Source organism: Arvicanthis niloticus, chromosome 9, assembly GCF_011762505.2.
Source record: "Arvicanthis niloticus isolate mArvNil1 chromosome 9, mArvNil1.pat.X, whole genome shotgun sequence".
NCBI lineage: Eukaryota > Metazoa > Chordata > Mammalia > Rodentia > Muridae > Arvicanthis > Arvicanthis niloticus.
The window spans coordinates 45,489,459-45,507,978 of NC_047666.1; the positions used below are offsets into that span (position 1 = coordinate 45,489,459).

Sequence of the window (18,520 nt, forward strand, 5' to 3'; positions counted from 1 at the left end):
CCTTCCTCTCTGCTGACTCTCACAGCTCTCCCCTGCATATTACATTCTACAAGCACATGCAAAAGACTGGGAAGGATCCCAACCACATCTGTCCCCTTGCTCGTGTTTTTGCGTTTCCTGTTCTCCGTCTTACTCATGTTATAAATCCCTACTTATTCTTCTAGCCTCACCTTGAACAGCAAAGATTTCTTTGTGATTTCCTAGGCCTGATACATGGAATAGGTGTTTGTTTATGTCTCCCTTCTTATCATTTATACCCATAATATTTATAGCATCTGCATTTTTTTGCTACGATAATGTTCATGACAACATATTTAAAGTTTTGAAGTTTTGGTATATATTCTCATGAAGAACAGTGTTTCCTAAGGATGGCTGATGTTTTCCCCCGTGTACCAAGTGACATTTTAAAAATTCTGAATTAACACATAAGCAGACTCTTATTGTTATGGATAAATAGAGATCTCCATGTCCAATGTTTTCTGGAGTATGCAATGTAGAGGAGTACGCAAATTGGCACTACATTATAACAGATAAATGTGTTAGCTTTGAGAGGAGCTTTATTAAATCATGTATTTGGGATTAAGAGGATCAAGATGGCACTTTTATCTATCAGTAATGGGTTCCTGGGACAGATGAAGTTATAAAAGTATCAAGTAGTTATGTACTGATTTGAATTACATTTTTAAAAGCACATAGCTACCAAAGATAAAATTTTGTGAATGTTATTATTTAAGTCATGGCTAAACTAGGTTTTTCAATACAGCAGAATATTAAAAGAAAATTTTATATACAAATGGTGTGCAAGTCGCATAAAAACCTGGCAAAAGCAACTAGAATGTGAGAAACTGTTGGTTCAGTCTACCATTTGCATCTGGGATCACTGTCCCAGAAACTGTAAATGACTTGTCTAGGGTATTAGAGATTACCTTATATCACTGAACCACCATGCAACTTTCTTGAATTGTAGTCAATTCAGTTAACTATGCTTGTTTCTTTCTCACTTGTTTTCATAATTCAGCAACTGAGACTGTAACTCAACTATGAAAGAGCCACCTGAACAAATTGCTGACTATGAAAACTTTTTGCTAAACTTGCCCTTGGGTCACTTTAGTTCCATTTACTGCAGTGTAGACCTTTGTGAGACTTCGGAAGTATCTTTTTTCTTTCCTAACTACCACACTACATATTAATAACTGTTTAGCTGGGGGAGGGATTGTGTGTCTCACAAGTATGAAGGGCATATGGCCATGGGTACTTTTTGCCCATTTTGAGAAGTTTGTTGTGATGAAGATGACCCAGTAGTAAATTTTTTTCTGAATTTATTTGCAGAACCCACCAAGCCACCAGCCAGTATCTTTGCCAGGAGTCTTTCTGCCACAGATATTGAAGTTTTCTGGGCCTCCCCTATTGGGAAGAACAGAGGACGGATTCAAGGTTATGAGGTAAGATAGAGACCAGTGTGTTTGTTCTGTATCTCTTGGTGAGACTTCTGAGGCGCATTCACTGATGGGAGAAGACCCACATTGCCTTACAAAGGTATCTGTTCTAGAGGCCTAGTTCTACTACAACATTAATAAAAGAAGCATTGAAGAATCTACTGTGAGACCACCCTTAACCTATATTTATGCTCAAGTTTATTATTATATTTCTCTCTCTTTACCTAAAGATTTGCAATATAGTTGGTAAAAAATGAATATGATATGCCCGTGGGAATAAGAAAATGGCTTTAGAAGTCAAGAGTGTTCCTTGCTCTTGCAGAGGATGTGAGTTCAGTTTCCAGCATCCACCCTGGGCAATTCAACAACTGCCTGTAACTCCAGCTCCAGGGGATTTGATGCTTTCTTCTGGCCTTTGTGGATACCTGTATTCACACGTGTACCTGCACACACACACACACACACACACACACACACACACACACACACACATATATACACACATACATGATTTTAAAAAATCTTTAAAAATATCTTTTGACATATTATATGGTTAGAATCACCTGGACTAAAAACAAAGGTGGGGGCAATGACAGAAATAGCCATTGAGGATTTTCCACATGGGCTATCACGGTGAGAAAATAAGACAAAAGATTTTCTTACTGTGGATAATTTTGCAGATCATGTGGATCTCCTTGTTCTAGAAGCTCTGTCAATGAGTTAACATAGAAATTTACCTCCATCATAAGAACTTGCATAACAATATTATTACCTCATGACATTGGGCATATCCCCAGTGGCTATAATTTCAAAGGTCATTCCTTTTATTTTCTCAGGTAAAATATTGGAGACATGATGACAAGGAAGAAAATGCGAGAAAAATACGAACAGTTGGAAATCAGACATCCACAAAAATCACCAACTTGAAAGGAAGTGCTCTGTATCACTTATCCGTCAAGGCGTATAACTCAGCTGGGACAGGACCCTCCAGTGCAACAGTCAATGTCACGACCAGAAAGCCACGTAAGGACAGAGTTGCTCAGAAATATTTTGGGGATTCATCAAACATACTCCAAGTTCATTACCTATCCCCACCTCCCAGGGATCATTTGCATACTAATTGGTATCATTATATGGATTCAAATGCACCTTAGCATTTTAACTGAACCTTTCAGAATAGCATGCCAAATTCATTGCTCCAGAGGACAGAAAGATAAATGTTTTTCTCCTCACTGGGAAGGACTACTTCTTTTAGCTATAAATGGTAGGCGACCAACTGAATCTTTTTCCATTTGCAATGCTGTATCTCGTCAGATTTCAGTGACCTTGAAGACACATATTAGTGCAATCGCCCATTAAATTGCCTCTACTCTCGAATTCTAGTAAGGGGATATTCCTCGGAATCCATTGAGATTTAATAATCTGTGACTTCGTCTATCTTAATTTTTTTTTACAGCACCAAGCCAACCCCCTGGAAACATCATATGGAATTCATCGGACTCCAAAATTATCCTGAACTGGGATCAAGTGAAGGCCCTGGATAATGAGTCAGAAGTAAAAGGATACAAAGTGGGTAATTTCTTTTTGCAAGGAGACCTAATCCTGCTATTAACAGGAAGGGAGTCTGCCTGGCAGCAGCAGATGTTCCATTTTCTCATTCATCCCTGATAGGCTTCCCTACTAAACGCTTCCCATTCAGAAATCTCTAAGGTAGATTCATCTAAACTTTATGTGTGCCCTATCTTAACTTCTCAGGACTTACACTATTACCTGAGTGAGCCAGTCTTTCTTTCTTTTTTCTTTTTTTTTTATAAATAACCCAGATAATCAGTTTAGAAAAGAAAGAGTTAATTTGGTTTCTATTTAAGAAAGTTTCAGTCCATGGTCGGTTAACTGTTCCTTTTGGACCTCTAGCAAAGCAATATATCTCGGCAGGGAGGTATGGTACATTGTAGGCAGGATGCAAAAAGAGGAAAAGAGAGAGGGAGAGAGAGACAGAGACAGAGACAGAGGCAAAGAGACAGAGAGAGGAGGGGTGAGGGAGAGGGCAAGGGAGTGGGAGGGAGAGGAGACTAGAATTCCCTTCTACAATCCCCTGCAAGAGCACTCACAAAGTCTACCCCCTGTAGGTTCCACTATCTCCAGGTAATAACACTACAGGCTGCAGATCAAGTCTTTAACATATAGACTTCTGGGGAACAGGCACATAAGCTACAGCTTCATATAAATATTAGGTTTATGTAACCTAGATCAGAAAACGTTAAAGGCTCTGTGATTGGGACTCTACAAAATCCCCCCAAAACAGCCCTTTAACATTGCAGCTTGGCTTTATTTTCTCAGTGTGTGTGTGTGTGTGTGTGTGTGTGTGTGTGTGTGTGTGTGTGTGTGTGTGCATGCTTGCCCCTGGATTGGTATTTGTGATACTGAAGGAGACTGGAGGTCGATATGCTGATTGGTGCCACAGGTAGCACTATGTCCCTCCTGCCAGTGGTCAGGGAAATGAGTCCTTTTGGCAGATGGGAATCAGTTTCACAAGTTCCCAAGGAATTCTAGGCTTTATCTAATCTCTAGAAATCTTTCTGTAGTCCAGCTTCTGCTAATTTCTGGATATATGGACATCCTGAGACCTAACAATCAAATTTGAAGAAATAACCTCTGGTCTCAGTCTGGTAAAATAAATTGCCCCTGCAGATAAGTGAATTAAGGTGAGGGAGCTCATTCAACAAATACTGTAGACATCTATCCAAGGTTCTTAATTATTATTATTATTACTTTTATTTTTTTTTACACTCCAGACATTGACCCCCTCCGGGTCCACCCTTTCATAGCTCCTCATCCCATTTCTCCCCCAACTGTCTTCAAGAAGATGTCCCCCACTCTCCAAGCCTTCCCACTCCCTAGGGCCTCAAGTCTCTTGAGGGTTAGGTACATCTTCTCCCACTGAGGCCAGACCAGGCAGCTCTTTGCTGTAATTGAGTCGGCGGCCCTGGACCAGCTCATGTATGCTGCCTGGTTGGTGGCTCAGTGTCTGAGAGATCTCAGGGGCTCAGGTTTGTTGAGACTGCTAGTCTTCTATGGAGTCACCCTCCTCCTCAGCTTCTTCAAGGCTTTTCTTTATTTAAACACAGCGGTCCCCGGCTTCAGTCCAAAGGTTGGATCTAAGTATCTTTGTCTGTCTCCATCAACTGTTTGTTGTTTGTTGTTTGCTAGGCTCCTGTCTGCAAGCATACCATAACCTTAATAATACTGTTGAGCCTTGAAGCCTCCCCTTGAGATGGATCCCAAGTTGGCCCTGTCAGTGGATCTCCTTTCCCTCAGTTTCTTCTCCATTTCTGTTTCTTCTGTTGTTTTAGACAGGAACAATTCTAGATCAGACTTTTTGACTGTGGGATGGCAACCCTATCAACCTAACCAACTTGATGCACTACTAGATGGTGGTATTTCACCTATGTCCTGAGTCTCTGACCTCCCTCCAGGTTTCCGGTACTTTCTAGAGGGTCCCCCCACAGCCTGTCACACACCCCCAAGGTTGCATATTTCCATTCATTGTGCTGGCTCTCCGGGCTTCTCTCCTGTCTACCCCTCCATACCTATTCTTGTTCCCCTTTCGTCTTTACCCTTTACCCTTTACCCTTCCCACTTCCCACTTCCTTCTCCCATTCAGGTCTCTCCCTCCCTCTGCCTCCCATGATTGTTTTTTTCTCCCTCCCAAGTGGGATTAAGGCATCCTCAATTTGGCCCTTCTTGTTAACCTTATTTAGTTCTGTGAATTGTATCCAATGTATTCTGTACATTTTTGGCTAATAGCCACTTATTAGTGAGTACATACCATGCATGTACTTTTAAGTCTGAGTTACCTCACTCAGGATGATATTTTCTAGTTCCATCCATTTGCCTACAAAACTCATGATGTCCTTGTTCTTAGTAGCAGAGTAGTATTCCATTGTGTAAACAAACCACATTTTCTGTATCTTTTCTTTGGTAAAGGGACATCTGGGTTATTTCCAGCTTTTGGCTATCACAGATGAATATAATGGATCACATGCCCCCGTGGTATGGTGGGGCATGTTTTTTTTTGGGGGGGGGGGGGGGTTATACACCCAAGAGTGGGATAGCTGGGTCTTCAAGTAGATGTGTTTCCAATTTTCTGAGGAACTTCTAGCTTGATCATGGTGAATTGATAGTTTTGATGTGTTCTTTAATTTGGTTTGCTAGAAATTTATTGAGTATTTTTGCATCAATATTCATAAGTGAAATTAGTCTGAAGCTCTCTTTCTTTATTGGGTCTTTGTGTTCTTTAGGTATCAGAGTAATGAATTAGGTAGTTTCCCTTCTGTTTCTATTTTATGAAATAGTTTGAGGAATTTTATTATTAGCTCTTCTTTGAAGATCTAGTAGAATTCTGCACTAAAGTCATCTGGCCCTGGGCCTTTTTTTGGTTGGGAGGTTTTGAATGACTTCTATTTCCTTAGGGAATATGGGGCTGTTTAGATGGTTTATCTGATCCTGATTTAACTTTGTTATCTGGTATCTGTCTAGAAAATTCTCCATTTCATCTAGATTTTCAAGTTTTGCTAAGTATAGGATATTGTAGTAGGATATGGTGATTCTTTAAAATTTCCTCAGTTTCTGTTGTCACGTCTCCCTTTTTCATTCCTGATTTTGTTAGTTTGGATACTATCTCTGTGCCCTACATTTAGTTTGGCTAGGGGTTTCTCTTCCTTGTTAATTCTCTCAAAGAAGCAGCTTTTGGTTTAGTTGATTCTTTGTATCATTCTCTTTGTTTCTATTTAGTTGATTTTGGCCCCGAGTTTGACTATTACCTGTTGTCTACTCCTCTTGGGTGAGTTTGCTTCTTTTTGTTCTAGAGCTTTCTGGTGTGCTGTTAAATTACTAGTGTAGGAGCTCTTCAGTTTCTTTACAAGGGCACTTAATGCTATGAATTTTCCTCTTAGCACCGTTTTCATTGTATACCATAAGTTTGGGTCTATATGTCCTTATTTTCATTGAATTCCAAGAAGTCTTTAATTTCTTTCTTTATTTCTTCTCTGACTACATTATCATTGAGCAGAGAATTTCTCAGTTTCCATGGGTTTGTGGGTTTTCTTTTGGTATAGTTGGTATTTAAGTCTAGCCTTAATCTGTGGTAATATGATAGAATGCATGGGATTATTTCAATCTTTTTGTGTTTGTTGCGGCTTGTTTTGTGACTGATTATATGGTCAATCTTGGAAAAGGTATCACGAGGTGCTGAGAAGGTATATTCTTTTTTTTTTAGGGTGAAATGTTCTGTATATATTTATTAAGTCCACTTGGTTCATAACCTCTATTAGTTTTACGGTATCTCTGTTTAGTTTCTGTTTCAGTGACTTGTCAATTAGTAAGAGTGGGGTGTTGAAATCTCCTACTATTACTATGTGAAGTTCAATGTGTATTTTGAGCTTTAGTAACATTTTTTTTATGAATGTGGGTACTCTACATTTGGGGCATAGATGTCCAAAATTGAGACTTCCTCTTGGTTGATTTTTCCTTTAATGAATATGAAGTATCTGTCCCCAACTCTTGATAACTTTTGGTTGAAAGTCTCTTTTATTGGACATCAGAATGGGAACTCCTACTTGTTTCTTGGGACCATTTGCCTGGCAAACATTTTTCCAGCCTTTTACTTTGAGGTAGTGACTGTCTTTGTTATTGAGGTGTGTTTCTTGTATGCAGCAAAATGCTGGATCCTGCTTGTATGTCCAGACTATTAGCTTATGTCTTTTTATTGGGGAATTGAGTCTATTGATACTGAGAGTTATTAAAGACAGATGATTGTTAGTTCCTGTTATGTTTGTTGTTGAATGCATTATGTGTATGTGATTCTCTCCTTTTGGTTTTGTTGTGAGATGATTAATTTCTTGTTTTTTCTTTGGTGGAAGTTCCCTCCATGTGTTGGAGTTTTTCTCCTAAAATTTTCTGTAGGGCTGTATTGGTAGATAGATATTGTTTAAATTCGGTTTTGTCATGAAATATTTTGGTTTCTCCAGCTATGATGATTGAGAGTTTTGTGGGGTATAGTAGCCTGGGCTAGCATTTGTGTTCTTAGGATCTGCATGACCTCTGTCTAGGCTCTTCTGGCTTTTAGAGTCTCTGTTGCAAAGTCTGGTGTAATTCTGATAGCTCTGCCTTTATATGTTACTTGGCCTTTTTCCCTTACAGCTTTTAATATTTTTCTTTGTTCTTTGCTTTTAGTGTTTTGATTATTATGTGACAGGAGAATTTTCTTTTCGGTTCTAATCTATTTGGTGTTCTGCAGGCTTCTTGTACATTTATGGTCATTTCTTTCTTTGGATTGGAGACACTTTCTTCTATGATTTTGTTGAAGACATTTTCTGGTCCTTTGAATTGGGAATCTTTGCTCTCTTCTATTCCTATTATTCCTAGGTTTGGTCTTTCCATTGTGTTCTGGATTTCCTGGAGCGTTTAGGGTTACGAGGTTTTATGATTTGTATTTTCTTTGTTGTGGCAATATCTTCTACACCTGAGATTCTCTCTTCTATCTCTTGTATTCTGTTGTTGATACACACATCTGCAGGTCCTGACCTCTTTCCTAGGTTCTCCATTTCCAAGGTTGCCTCCATTTGTGATTTCTTTATTGTTTCTGCTTTCACTTTTAGGTCTTGGACTGCTTTATTCAATTCCTTCATTGTTTGATTGTATTTTCTTTATTTCTTTAAGGGATTTATTTGTTTCCTCTTTAAGGGCTTCTATGTGTTTACCTATGTTTTCCTGCATTTCTTTCAGTGACTTGTTTATATCCTCCTTAAAGGACTCTATAATCTTCATGAGATAGGATTTTAGGTCAACATCTTGGTTTTTAGGTGTATTGGGGTATTCAGGGCTTGCTGTGGTGGAATTCCTGGGTTCTGATGATGCCAAAGTATATTGGCTTCTATTACTTATAGTCTTGCACATGCATCTAACCATCTAGTTATCTCTTGTGTTAACTGGCCTAGGAGTTTCTGTTTAGAGTCTGCCTCCTGTGTCCCTGGGTTGCTACAGGTATCCTGGGAAACCTGTGGCCCTGGATTCAGCAAATCTCCTGGGATGCCTTCAAACCTTGGGGTCTGTTGCCCAGGGTGCAGCAGATCTCCTGGAAAGCCTTCAGACTGTGAGATATTCAGAAGAACCAACACACTGATTATCTGCCCTGGTAGAAGGCACAGGCCCATATCCAAGGTTCTTAATCATCTCGCCTTCCTAATAACCCCTTAAAGAAGAAATTCCTAGAATCTACTGTGTCTATTACCCCTAACTTTGAAGACATAGAGATGTGCTAAGATAATATCTCTTGAATGGCCAAGTTTGTGATCTGAACACAGCAGTGTGAAATCTGTTTCTGCCCCTTGGCCACTGTTTACTTCTCCTGGCAATCAGCAGACAGACACAGTGGGTAAAAATAAAGCATTACAAGGAAAAGGGCATGAAGGTAAGGAGACCCTAGAGAGCCAAGGGACACACAGGAGAGACATGTTCTTTATATAAAGGCTAGGGAAAGCCACTTTAGGGGTAACATCTCAATTGGGCATTAAATGAAAAAAGAAATGAGATAGGCAGCAATCTGGGAAAGTATATAGGTAGAAGTCATGAAGTTCCAGAGGTGAATATGTGCTAGTATAACAGCATATGAAATATTGGTGACTATAATAAGGGACTTTGTGACTCTCCAGAAAGGGGGGGGGGGCGGTGGACAAGGGAATTAGCTTTACTTGTTGCCAATAAGAAATATAGTCTGGTGTCTTTGTCTCTGGGAGTTACTATAAGAGAATAATTGAAGCTTGTTAATTTATGACAAACAAAAGCATATTTCTGTAGGCTAGGCATTCCTGTACAAAGCTATTGGCTTACAAGGAGAATCCTTTTGACCTTTCATCACATAGAAGAAGGTGAGAGAATGAAACACCAAAAGAAGACAGGATTCCTATGACAGGACCAATCCCGTAATGAGGGTAGAAGTCTCATATCCACGCACATCTTAACTGAGTCTAATCACATCTTAAACATTCCATGGTTCTTTGTTTGTTTGTTTGGTTGGTTGGTTGGTTGGTTGGTTGGTTGGTTGGTTTGGTTTAGTTTGGTTTTGACACAGGATCTAACTCTATATCCAGAACTCATCTAGAACTTACTGTGTAGCCAGGCTGGCCTCAAATTCATAGTAATCCTCATGCCTCAGCACCCTGAATATGTAAGCATCTTAAGTTTAGTGTAAGCTGTGAATGTATAAGGACTGCAAGCATAAGCCACCATGTTCTACCTTTTAAAATTAATATAGTAGCAATTAAAATTTAAAAGGGATTTTACAGCAGATGACTACCCAAACCATAGTACCCATGATGGCAGTATCTTTTGACAATTACTATAAACCTCCATGCATAATATTTATTTTATAAAGCTGGTATAGTAATAAAAATCAAACACTAAGGTGGCCAAACAAATAATATTAGCAAGCAGCATATGATCCGCAGGCTACTCATTCTCTGTGTTTATTTAGCTATTTTTTTATATTTCACCTACATACACTTATATCCACGTGTATACAGCATGCATCTGGGGGTAACAGGACAACTCTCAGTAGTTAGTTCTCTCCTTTCACAGAGTGTATCCTGGAGAGCTGATCAATGTCATCTTGCTGGGCGACAGACTTCTTTACCTGCTGAGCCATCTGTTCTCCTACTGCCTACCCCCTTTTAAGGTCTCTTTCTAATCCCCTTATTTTGCACATATGAGGACAGAAATCAGAGAAGAAAAGCAACTTGACCCAGAGGTGGTGGCCAAATTGATATAAATAATCAAGGCTCCGGAGTTAGATTATTTAGGATTAAACATTGGGTCAGTCACTTACTTGTCATGGGACTACAAGCAATTGTCTATCTCCAGATCTCAGGTTGCCATCTTTGAGGTCAAAATAATAACTACATATAGCTCCAACACTGGAGAAGCAAAAGCAGTCATTGTTCGCTGTTGATATCATTAGTCCCAGGTATCCTTTTTCTCCCTGCTTGTTTTATATCAGGGACAAGAACTACCTTTATGTCCATTAGTTGTACCAAGTGTTTAATGTAAATAAAGCTTTTGTTGGCCTTATTTAGGTGGCATGGCAGTTTCCATTGTTACAAGACTGATAAGCAGTGTTGATTTTTTGAAAAAGTATGATTTTTCTTGGAAATACTTTTGGATTTATACTTGAAACTGGTTGGATTCTCTGAGCTCTTGCAAGGACCAGAAGTAAATCAAAGAAGCAATTTATTCCTCTGAGCAAGATGTGACCTTGCATCCCATCAGCCAGCCCATTCTCCTGAAAGGCTGCGATGAGAAGCAGTGCCCCAGGATTTATTGGTACTTGATCATTAGCAAAGGGATGTTGAGCCTGGCACAGCTGATGCTTCAGCTTGGGGAAGAAGAGGGCTTGAGAATCTTTCCACCTTAAGGAGATTGTGTTTTCCATCTTGTATTAGAGGGCTGTAAATTAAGGTGATAAAATGTCAGGGAACAAATGGGATCTAAACTATGTTAAGGACATTTTATGAATTTCACTCATGTTTGTTTCTGTCTTGCAATAGAAGATTGACCATATATTTCTGACCTCAGTAGCTCAGTATTTATAGGGAGTCTTAGAAAAACACGAGCTAGCCCTGTATTTCTCAAACTGGGATACATGTTCGAGCAACATTGGTGTTGGGTAAGAACTTAGCAGAAAAGCAAAAGCTCAGGTCTCAGCTCTGACCTTGGCAATCAGCAACCCCAGGGATGGGCTGAACAAATAATGTTTTAAGTTTCTTGCCTGGTGATTACGAGGCAAGATTGACTTTGCCTTTGACATTATCTGAATTTTTTTTAAAAAATAAAAACAAAAGTATATCGTAGTCTGCACTCCTGCCAAGAGTGGCAGTGGAATGAGACTTACCATCCCTTACCTACCTACATTCATAGTGAGACCCATGCTTTGCTGTGTGGCTTCCTTTACACTGTAGGAGGTTCTGCCATGACTTTTGTCTCTACTCACTAAACAGGTAATTATGTGACATTCAAACATGTCTGCAGACAGTGATGAGTGCCCCCTACCCCCTGAAGGGCATAAATGTGTCCCACCCTCTTAATTCTGCTAAAAACTATAAGGGTAACACTAAGTGTCCCAAAACATTCAAGGTAGACAACCACCTGTGTCATTCAACCATCTTTTTTATTCAGTGGGAAGCTGAAGAAGGTAGGCTTTTTTGATTTATGACTGTAGGCTTAGGAATCAACTTCCTTCCACTTCTTCATGATGAGAGGTCCCTGGGCCTCAGTGTCCCCACCTGTAAAAAGGTACAATAACATCTGCATTGTGGGATTGTAGTGACATTGATAAGTTACCTGTTAGAGTCAGAATCTACAGGGGAGTTGTCCTTATGGTTGTTGCTGGGCACACAGTGGCAGGTGCATGTTTTTATTCCTTTATATTTTGTTCCCTATTGAGGTGAGGGACCATCAGAGCTACAAGCCAGTGTGTTTTCAGGAAACTGAGGGCTACACCATCAGATACATTACAGTCCAAACTCAGCATCTAAGAGGCCCAGGAAGGAAAAATAAAGGTGCATGAGTGTAACTTGTCAGAAGTACCACACTTCCAGATGGTCATTGATGGCCTCTTCTATGTGGTCCTTAAAAAGAGTCCCAGTGGGAGGGAAAGTGGAGAGCTCACTGCCCTTGCCATTCCTAAAACATCTATATGTACAGAAATGTCCTCTTTCAGAAGTTTCTTGATAATAACAACCTGCTGGGTGTTCCTTGTTCTTGGAACCCCTGCTGTGTGTGTGTTGATTTTGTCCCATTTAAGCTTGCATAGATAAACTTACTTAAGTTGTTCTTTGAATCCAGCCCTTACTGTATTCGGTCTGCGAATTTTTGAAAAGTGTGTAGTTTCATCTCCATTTTACAATAGAGGGAACTCAAGTTAAGAGAGATGAAGTAAATGACCTAGGGTCACACAGAGCCAAGTCTGTTCTGGTGTCAAGGCTCCTGGTATGTCATTGACTCTGCATCCTTAAAGAGAAATTTAGTCTTCTACATTCCAGTACATGTTAAGAACAGCCACATGCTGCTCTCCTTCTCCACTTCAACTCTTCCTTTCAATTCTTCTTTCCACAACATGGTAGCAGCAGTCTTGACCCTGGCCACAGATGAGCCTTCTTAGTGTGAGCAGGCTGTCAGAGCAATTATATCATTTTACACTTAACTGACCCACAGAGATTGAAAAAAAAAGAATATATCATATCTTTGCATATCAGTTAGAACAGTGGATAACATCCGCTCTCTCTGCTTGGGCAGGTCTTGTACCGATGGAACAGGCAAAGCAGCACATCTGTCATTGAAACAAACAAAACATCAGTGGAGCTCTCTTTACCTTTTGATGAAGATTACATCATAGAGATCAAGCCATTCAGTGATGGAGGAGACGGCAGCAGCAGTGAGCAAATCCGAATCCCAAAGATTTCAAGTAAGAACTTTTTTCATCTGGCCCTTTCCCTTTGCCTATTGTGTCAGTATACCAGATGAGCTAAGGCTTCAAAGAAATTGAGCCTGATAAGAGTCGTAATTATGATAAATGACAGGAACATCCTTTCTTCTGTAACTGATTTCAAGATACTTTATGCAAAAAAAAAAAAACAAAAACAAACAAAAAAATCTTTGCCTAGTTTTGATGGGTTTAGTCAGTAACGAACCAAAATAGTAAATGAAGGATGCCCCTGATAAAGCACAAAGGGTCGTTTCATATTAACCCATTTGGCTGACAAGTACATAGTCCCCTAACTAACTATAGCCTCTATAGTTAATGAACAATGCAGTTACGAAGAATAGACAAAAAAGGTTTGGGTGTTGTCATTGTTGTTTAAGATGGGTCTCACTATGTAACATAACTGGTCTGGAACTTGCTGCATAGACCAGGCTGGCCTTGAACTCACAGAGATCCACTTGCCACTGCCTCCCCAGTACTAGTACTCTGGCCAAAAAGTTCTTACCAAGGCTGTGGTGTTTTATCCCCAGTAAGCTAGTGTAATTCAGTCTTGAGTTGGAAACATTTTGAAGTTAACGTGATATATTTTGATTGAGAATATGAAATCTACATATAAAATACATATGCTTATATAGAGTTAATTGTCTCCTGTTTGTTTGTTTGTTTGTTTGTTTGTTTTTCAAGACAGGGTTTCTCTGTGTAGCCCAGGCTGTCCTGGAACTCACTCTGTAGACCAGGCTGGCCTCAAACTCAGAAATACACCTGCCTCTGCCTCCCAAATGCTGGAATTAAAGGCATGCACTACCACTGCCTGGCAATTGTCTCCATTTTTTAATATTTTTAAATAGTATATGGGAGTAGTTTTGGGAGCAAATGCATCCTATTCTGTTTTAAAGTTTTATGTTTATAAATATCTCAACAGCACACAAGCTTTTGTATGATTTTATTTATTTTAATAAAAAGAAAATGTATCAAGTCAGAAATCAGAATAATGATTGGCAGCAGCTGGTCAATGGAGCGTGCCAGTTTAGTGATTATTTGTGTACTATTTGACATGATTTGGAAAGCACCTAAAGAGAGCAGACAGAGCTGCTTACAAAGCTTCTGGAAGCACTTACTGCCAATGAATTGCACTTTTTTTGGTTTTTGTTTTGCTTTGGTTTTGGTCTTTAGTCTTTGTTTTGGAAGTAGAGTCTCACAAAGTAGCCATGGTTGACCCTGGGCTGGCTATGTAGAGGAAGCTGTCTTCCAGCTTGCAGAAATCTTTCTGCCTCTGCTTCACAAGTGCCTGGATTAGAGGAACCATACCTCCTGAATTGTCTTCTTTAGTTCACATGGTCCCTTCGTTGATGGAGTATTTTACAATGGTAAAGAAGAGATTAGACTGATATCCAGGTTGCCATTAGGTATCTGGGTACATATTTTTCTGCCCTTTGGATTTGAGGTCTGGAAATATAAACTTTCAAGCTATCACTGGAAAGATACTACTTTGAACCATGGGTGATAGCCTCAACAGAAACCTAATTTTGGAGCTGGAGTCAGTATCTGCTAGGTGTCCATTATTTTTCAAAGGAGTAAAAGGTTGTTATGTCTTACAAATAGGAAATGGTAGCAAAGTAGCCATGGAGCAATTTTAATGGCTTTCAGTTCAAAAAAAGTAAAGAGCCCCTTGGTCATTTCACCTTTTCTCTGAATTGCCTGTCATTTAGAAAGGATTCAATAAATACTTGTCTGTGTTCATGAAAAATAAGTACAGGGCTCAGAGGAAGACTGAGGCAAAAGCTATGCCCAGAGACAGAGTTCATAATTACATAAACACTAATATACATACATGATATACATACATATGTGTATATGTATATATAAATGTATATAATATATGGCTTATATATTATATGGTTTATATGGTTAGTATATGTTATATATGTATATGGATAGTGGACTTGAATGCCTCTGAAATGTACTCTTTTTGTTTGGTTGGTTGTTTGTTTTGGAGAGAGGGGAAGGGTCTCACTAGGTAGCCTTGGCTGGCTTTGAACTGGCTATGTATATGAGGTAATCACCAAACAAGAGCTCTGACTTTCTTTCTGCTGAAAGGGAATCTCACACAGTGAATTGTAGGAGTACAGTCCAGCCCACAACCCCACAAAATTGGGATTTATTTATTTTACTTTGCTTAAATTTTACTACAAACTTCTGATCATTGCAAAGATAGTTCTTTTATTCTCATTGATTCTAGGTCTCATTCATTACAAAAACATTTATAGTGGCCAGATAATGAGTGTCAGCAGAGTACAATGTCTTCACTTCCATCTCTCAGTTGGAGAGATCAGACAGCCTTAAAGAAACCAAGACTAACAATGGAAAAGCTTTTATTAAGAAAAATGTACAGCCCATATGAAGAAGTTTGTTTACAATGTGATTGTTTTGTCTGAACAAAAGAGATTTACTTAGATACACTTGGTTTTGATTCCCAATTCAGACATTCACTTAGCTAGGCAATCTTAGACAGGTTAGTTACCTCATCTCTTGGGAGCCTAGTTTCCTTATCTGATGGATGAAAAAAAGTGACCATATCTGGTCCACAGAGGGAGCTATAAGAGCTGAGTGTCATATCGTCTGTGCAGCAGAGAAGTGGAACTGAAAGGGAGTATCAGTTTTCAAATCAACCTCTATCAGGCATATTCCTAGTAATACTGAAGTATCTATTACACTGGATACGGACACCCTCAAATTATAGGAATCTAAAGAGTCTACAGGATGATCCCTAATCTGCTCCCAGACCAAGATTTGTCATCATGGAACTGATTTTAATGAATCATTGATAGAATCATGTAGATAGGGCTGGAAAGAAAGCTCAGTCAGGAAAAAAAAAAAAAAAAAAAAAACTTGCTTTGCAAGCTGGAGGACTCTAACATGAACTCTAGCCCAAGTTTAAAAAAGTAAGCGAGATACAGCCACACATCCTTGTAGTCCTAGCACTGAAGAGGGGGGAGATTCCTTGGTGAATTCCAGGCCAAGTAAGAGACCCAGCCTCAAGAATGCAAGGTGGAAAACATCCATCTAAAGAGCTGACAGTGACCTCTCCTTTCCATATCTATGTCTCTGTGTGTGCACACATACCTGAGCACACATGTGTTTCTGCACACACATACACACATAATAAAAATAAAATAGAGAGCCAGATGATGGACAAACAGACAGGATTTTTTTTTAATAACCCAGCCAACCATGCTGGTTTGGTAAGCCCTGGAACATCGCTTTCCTTTGTATACAGGATGAGACCTTGATGAAAGAATTTGTTCTCTCGTTTCAGATTCCTATGCAAGAGGATCTGGGGCTTCTACCTCCAATGCGTGTACATTGTCAGCCATCAGTACAATAATGATCTCTCTCACAGCCAGGTCTAGTTTATGACAAAAGTTATCTAAAGGACTTGCTATTTATAATATAAGCAACATTTAGCTAGTTGTTTTGAAGACACCCAGTACTAAGTAATATTGTTGTTCAAGTACATCTTATTACTGGAAAAAAAAATGTTTTTTGCTTCGTTAGGAATGGCATTATACAGTACTTCCTCAAAGCAAATCTAGCTTTGTCTGAAGTTTCTTTGGAAACTCTGCAATGCACTGAAGACATCTGTAATATGATGTTACCAAAGCAGTTTACATATGTCCTTATATGCATATTTTTTATTATATATTTAGTGTTTTATAGAATTTTTTAAAGTTAACATATAATGTAGATATTGGGTTTTTTTTTTCTTCCTCTGCTGTAAAATGCTCTGGGCAACACAACCACACAATTATTATTTGAGATGATTTCCTTTAAGGACAGAGTTTGAAACTCATCTCAGTTAATGAATTACAAATGACTTGTACAGTTTTACAAGGATCCAGTGTCAAAACAGCTGGAGACTAGGTCTGTAACTCAAGGCTGCTGTATATAAATTATCCCTTGAATGGTTAATGCATTGAATCGAGTCCCCTTGACATATGTGATACGTTTTCCCATCCTGTTGTGAATTTTGTTGTTCAACACAATTTGAGATGGTTTCAGGAACTACACATCCCAAAAGCTAAACTTCCCAGCCCAAGAGGTACCTTGTGCAATCCTCCCAGCCCTGAACTTAGCATTGTCTGGTAAGACTTTATTTGAGCATCGTCTTTGTAGTAGCATTATCTTAGGCATTGAATTTGAAGTTACATATCCTGTAGTAACATAGATGAAAAGTTACTATAGTCAAACAAGTCTTTCATGGCATAAAAGGTAATTTTACTCTTTAGACATATCTGTTTTGAATGTAAATTTTTTAATAATTCTGTCAATGCATTTATAATTTCAAATTTTCTTATAGATAACACGTGTAACTGTAATGATAGAGCCCTTCTTTCGAATGATAATAACATGTAATTTGAAATGTTTTCCTATTTTAGCAAATAGCTGCTGCAAAGAATTTTACATATAACTTCTATAAACTCTCCATAGTACAGATGTATTGTATCTTGATGTCTCTCCTGTTTGCAGTAGCTAGTCTGATTGCTTTATAAGCTTCACATTCTAAATCTTACAATCATACAATGAAAGATGGCAATATCAACAAAACCTTATTCTTATGAAAAGAACTATTTATTATGATGGGGGGATGTTTTGTAAGCTGACAAGGGTGGAACATAGAAGGCAATGAGATTTTCTATAAAGCTTTTCACATGAAAACACACAGTCACCTTTTTCTTCTTTCTTGGAGAGCTCACGATTGCCTGTAATTTGTCATTTTTGCTTACACATAACATAGCTTTTCAACCTGCTGATTATATTCATCCAATAAAGACATCATCAGGATTCAATTTGTGTAAAAATTAGGATGGTAACAGGGAAAATATTGTCAGTATTTCAGCTGTGTTCCTTATTTTGATATGGCTTACTTCTATGTTAAAATATGATTTAAAATCACATGCAAAAAAATCAACAAAATAATAAAATGAATGAAAAAAACCTGATACCCCAGGTAGTTCCCAACCCCAGTGTAAACAATATCTACCAGTGGTCTAGCATATGTAATCTTTTTTAAAGGTATTGTTAATAAATATTCTGTCATTTGTAAAAACATCTGCCTTCTGGGAGCATTATTCCTTCCTGCTTATCAGGGAAATTTTTAGTTACAACTTGGGATCGTAGGGGGACACAAAAGTCTCAAGCTCTGGCCCCAAAATTAGATGACCCAATTCTAAAGGTGACTTTGAAATTGACAGCCCTGAAGACACCATTTCAAATCCTCTTCAGAATCAGAGAGGATCAAAATCAAGTAATCAATGTCTTGAAACTGAGACTAGAATACTTTTTCTTCTTGGCTAGCCAAGATTTTGTATATTTGATCTAAGTGTACCTGTTGTTTTCCCTACCTAATGCCAAAACCATAAAATCTGTGTAACCTTAAGCTCATAAGGCCCTTCGTTATCTAAATTTCTTACCCCTATACACAGCCACACTGAGACCTATTTGGTCCTGGACACTACTTGCTTTTGATCTCACCTCTGTGCCTTTCAGT

At 38.8% G+C, this 18,520-nt stretch overlaps 1 protein-coding gene across 3 annotated transcripts in view; it reads left to right on the forward strand.

Moving 5' to 3' along the window:
- Cntn4 (contactin 4) overlaps positions 1-18,081 on the forward strand; it is a 904,382-nt gene extending 886,301 nt beyond the window's left edge. For all 3 annotated transcript variants that reach the window (XM_076940198.1, XM_076940197.1, XM_034511644.2), the window contains 5 exons: positions 1,330-1,442; positions 2,273-2,459; positions 2,893-3,005; positions 12,786-12,954; positions 16,289-18,081. In XM_076940198.1, the coding sequence (XP_076796313.1) occupies positions 1,330-1,442; positions 2,273-2,459; positions 2,893-3,005; positions 12,786-12,954; positions 16,289-16,389 (683 nt within the window). In that variant the 3' untranslated portion in view covers positions 16,390-18,081. The remainder of the gene's footprint in view (positions 1-1,329; positions 1,443-2,272; positions 2,460-2,892; positions 3,006-12,785; positions 12,955-16,288) is intronic.
- Positions 18,082-18,520: the final 439 nt, after the last annotated feature.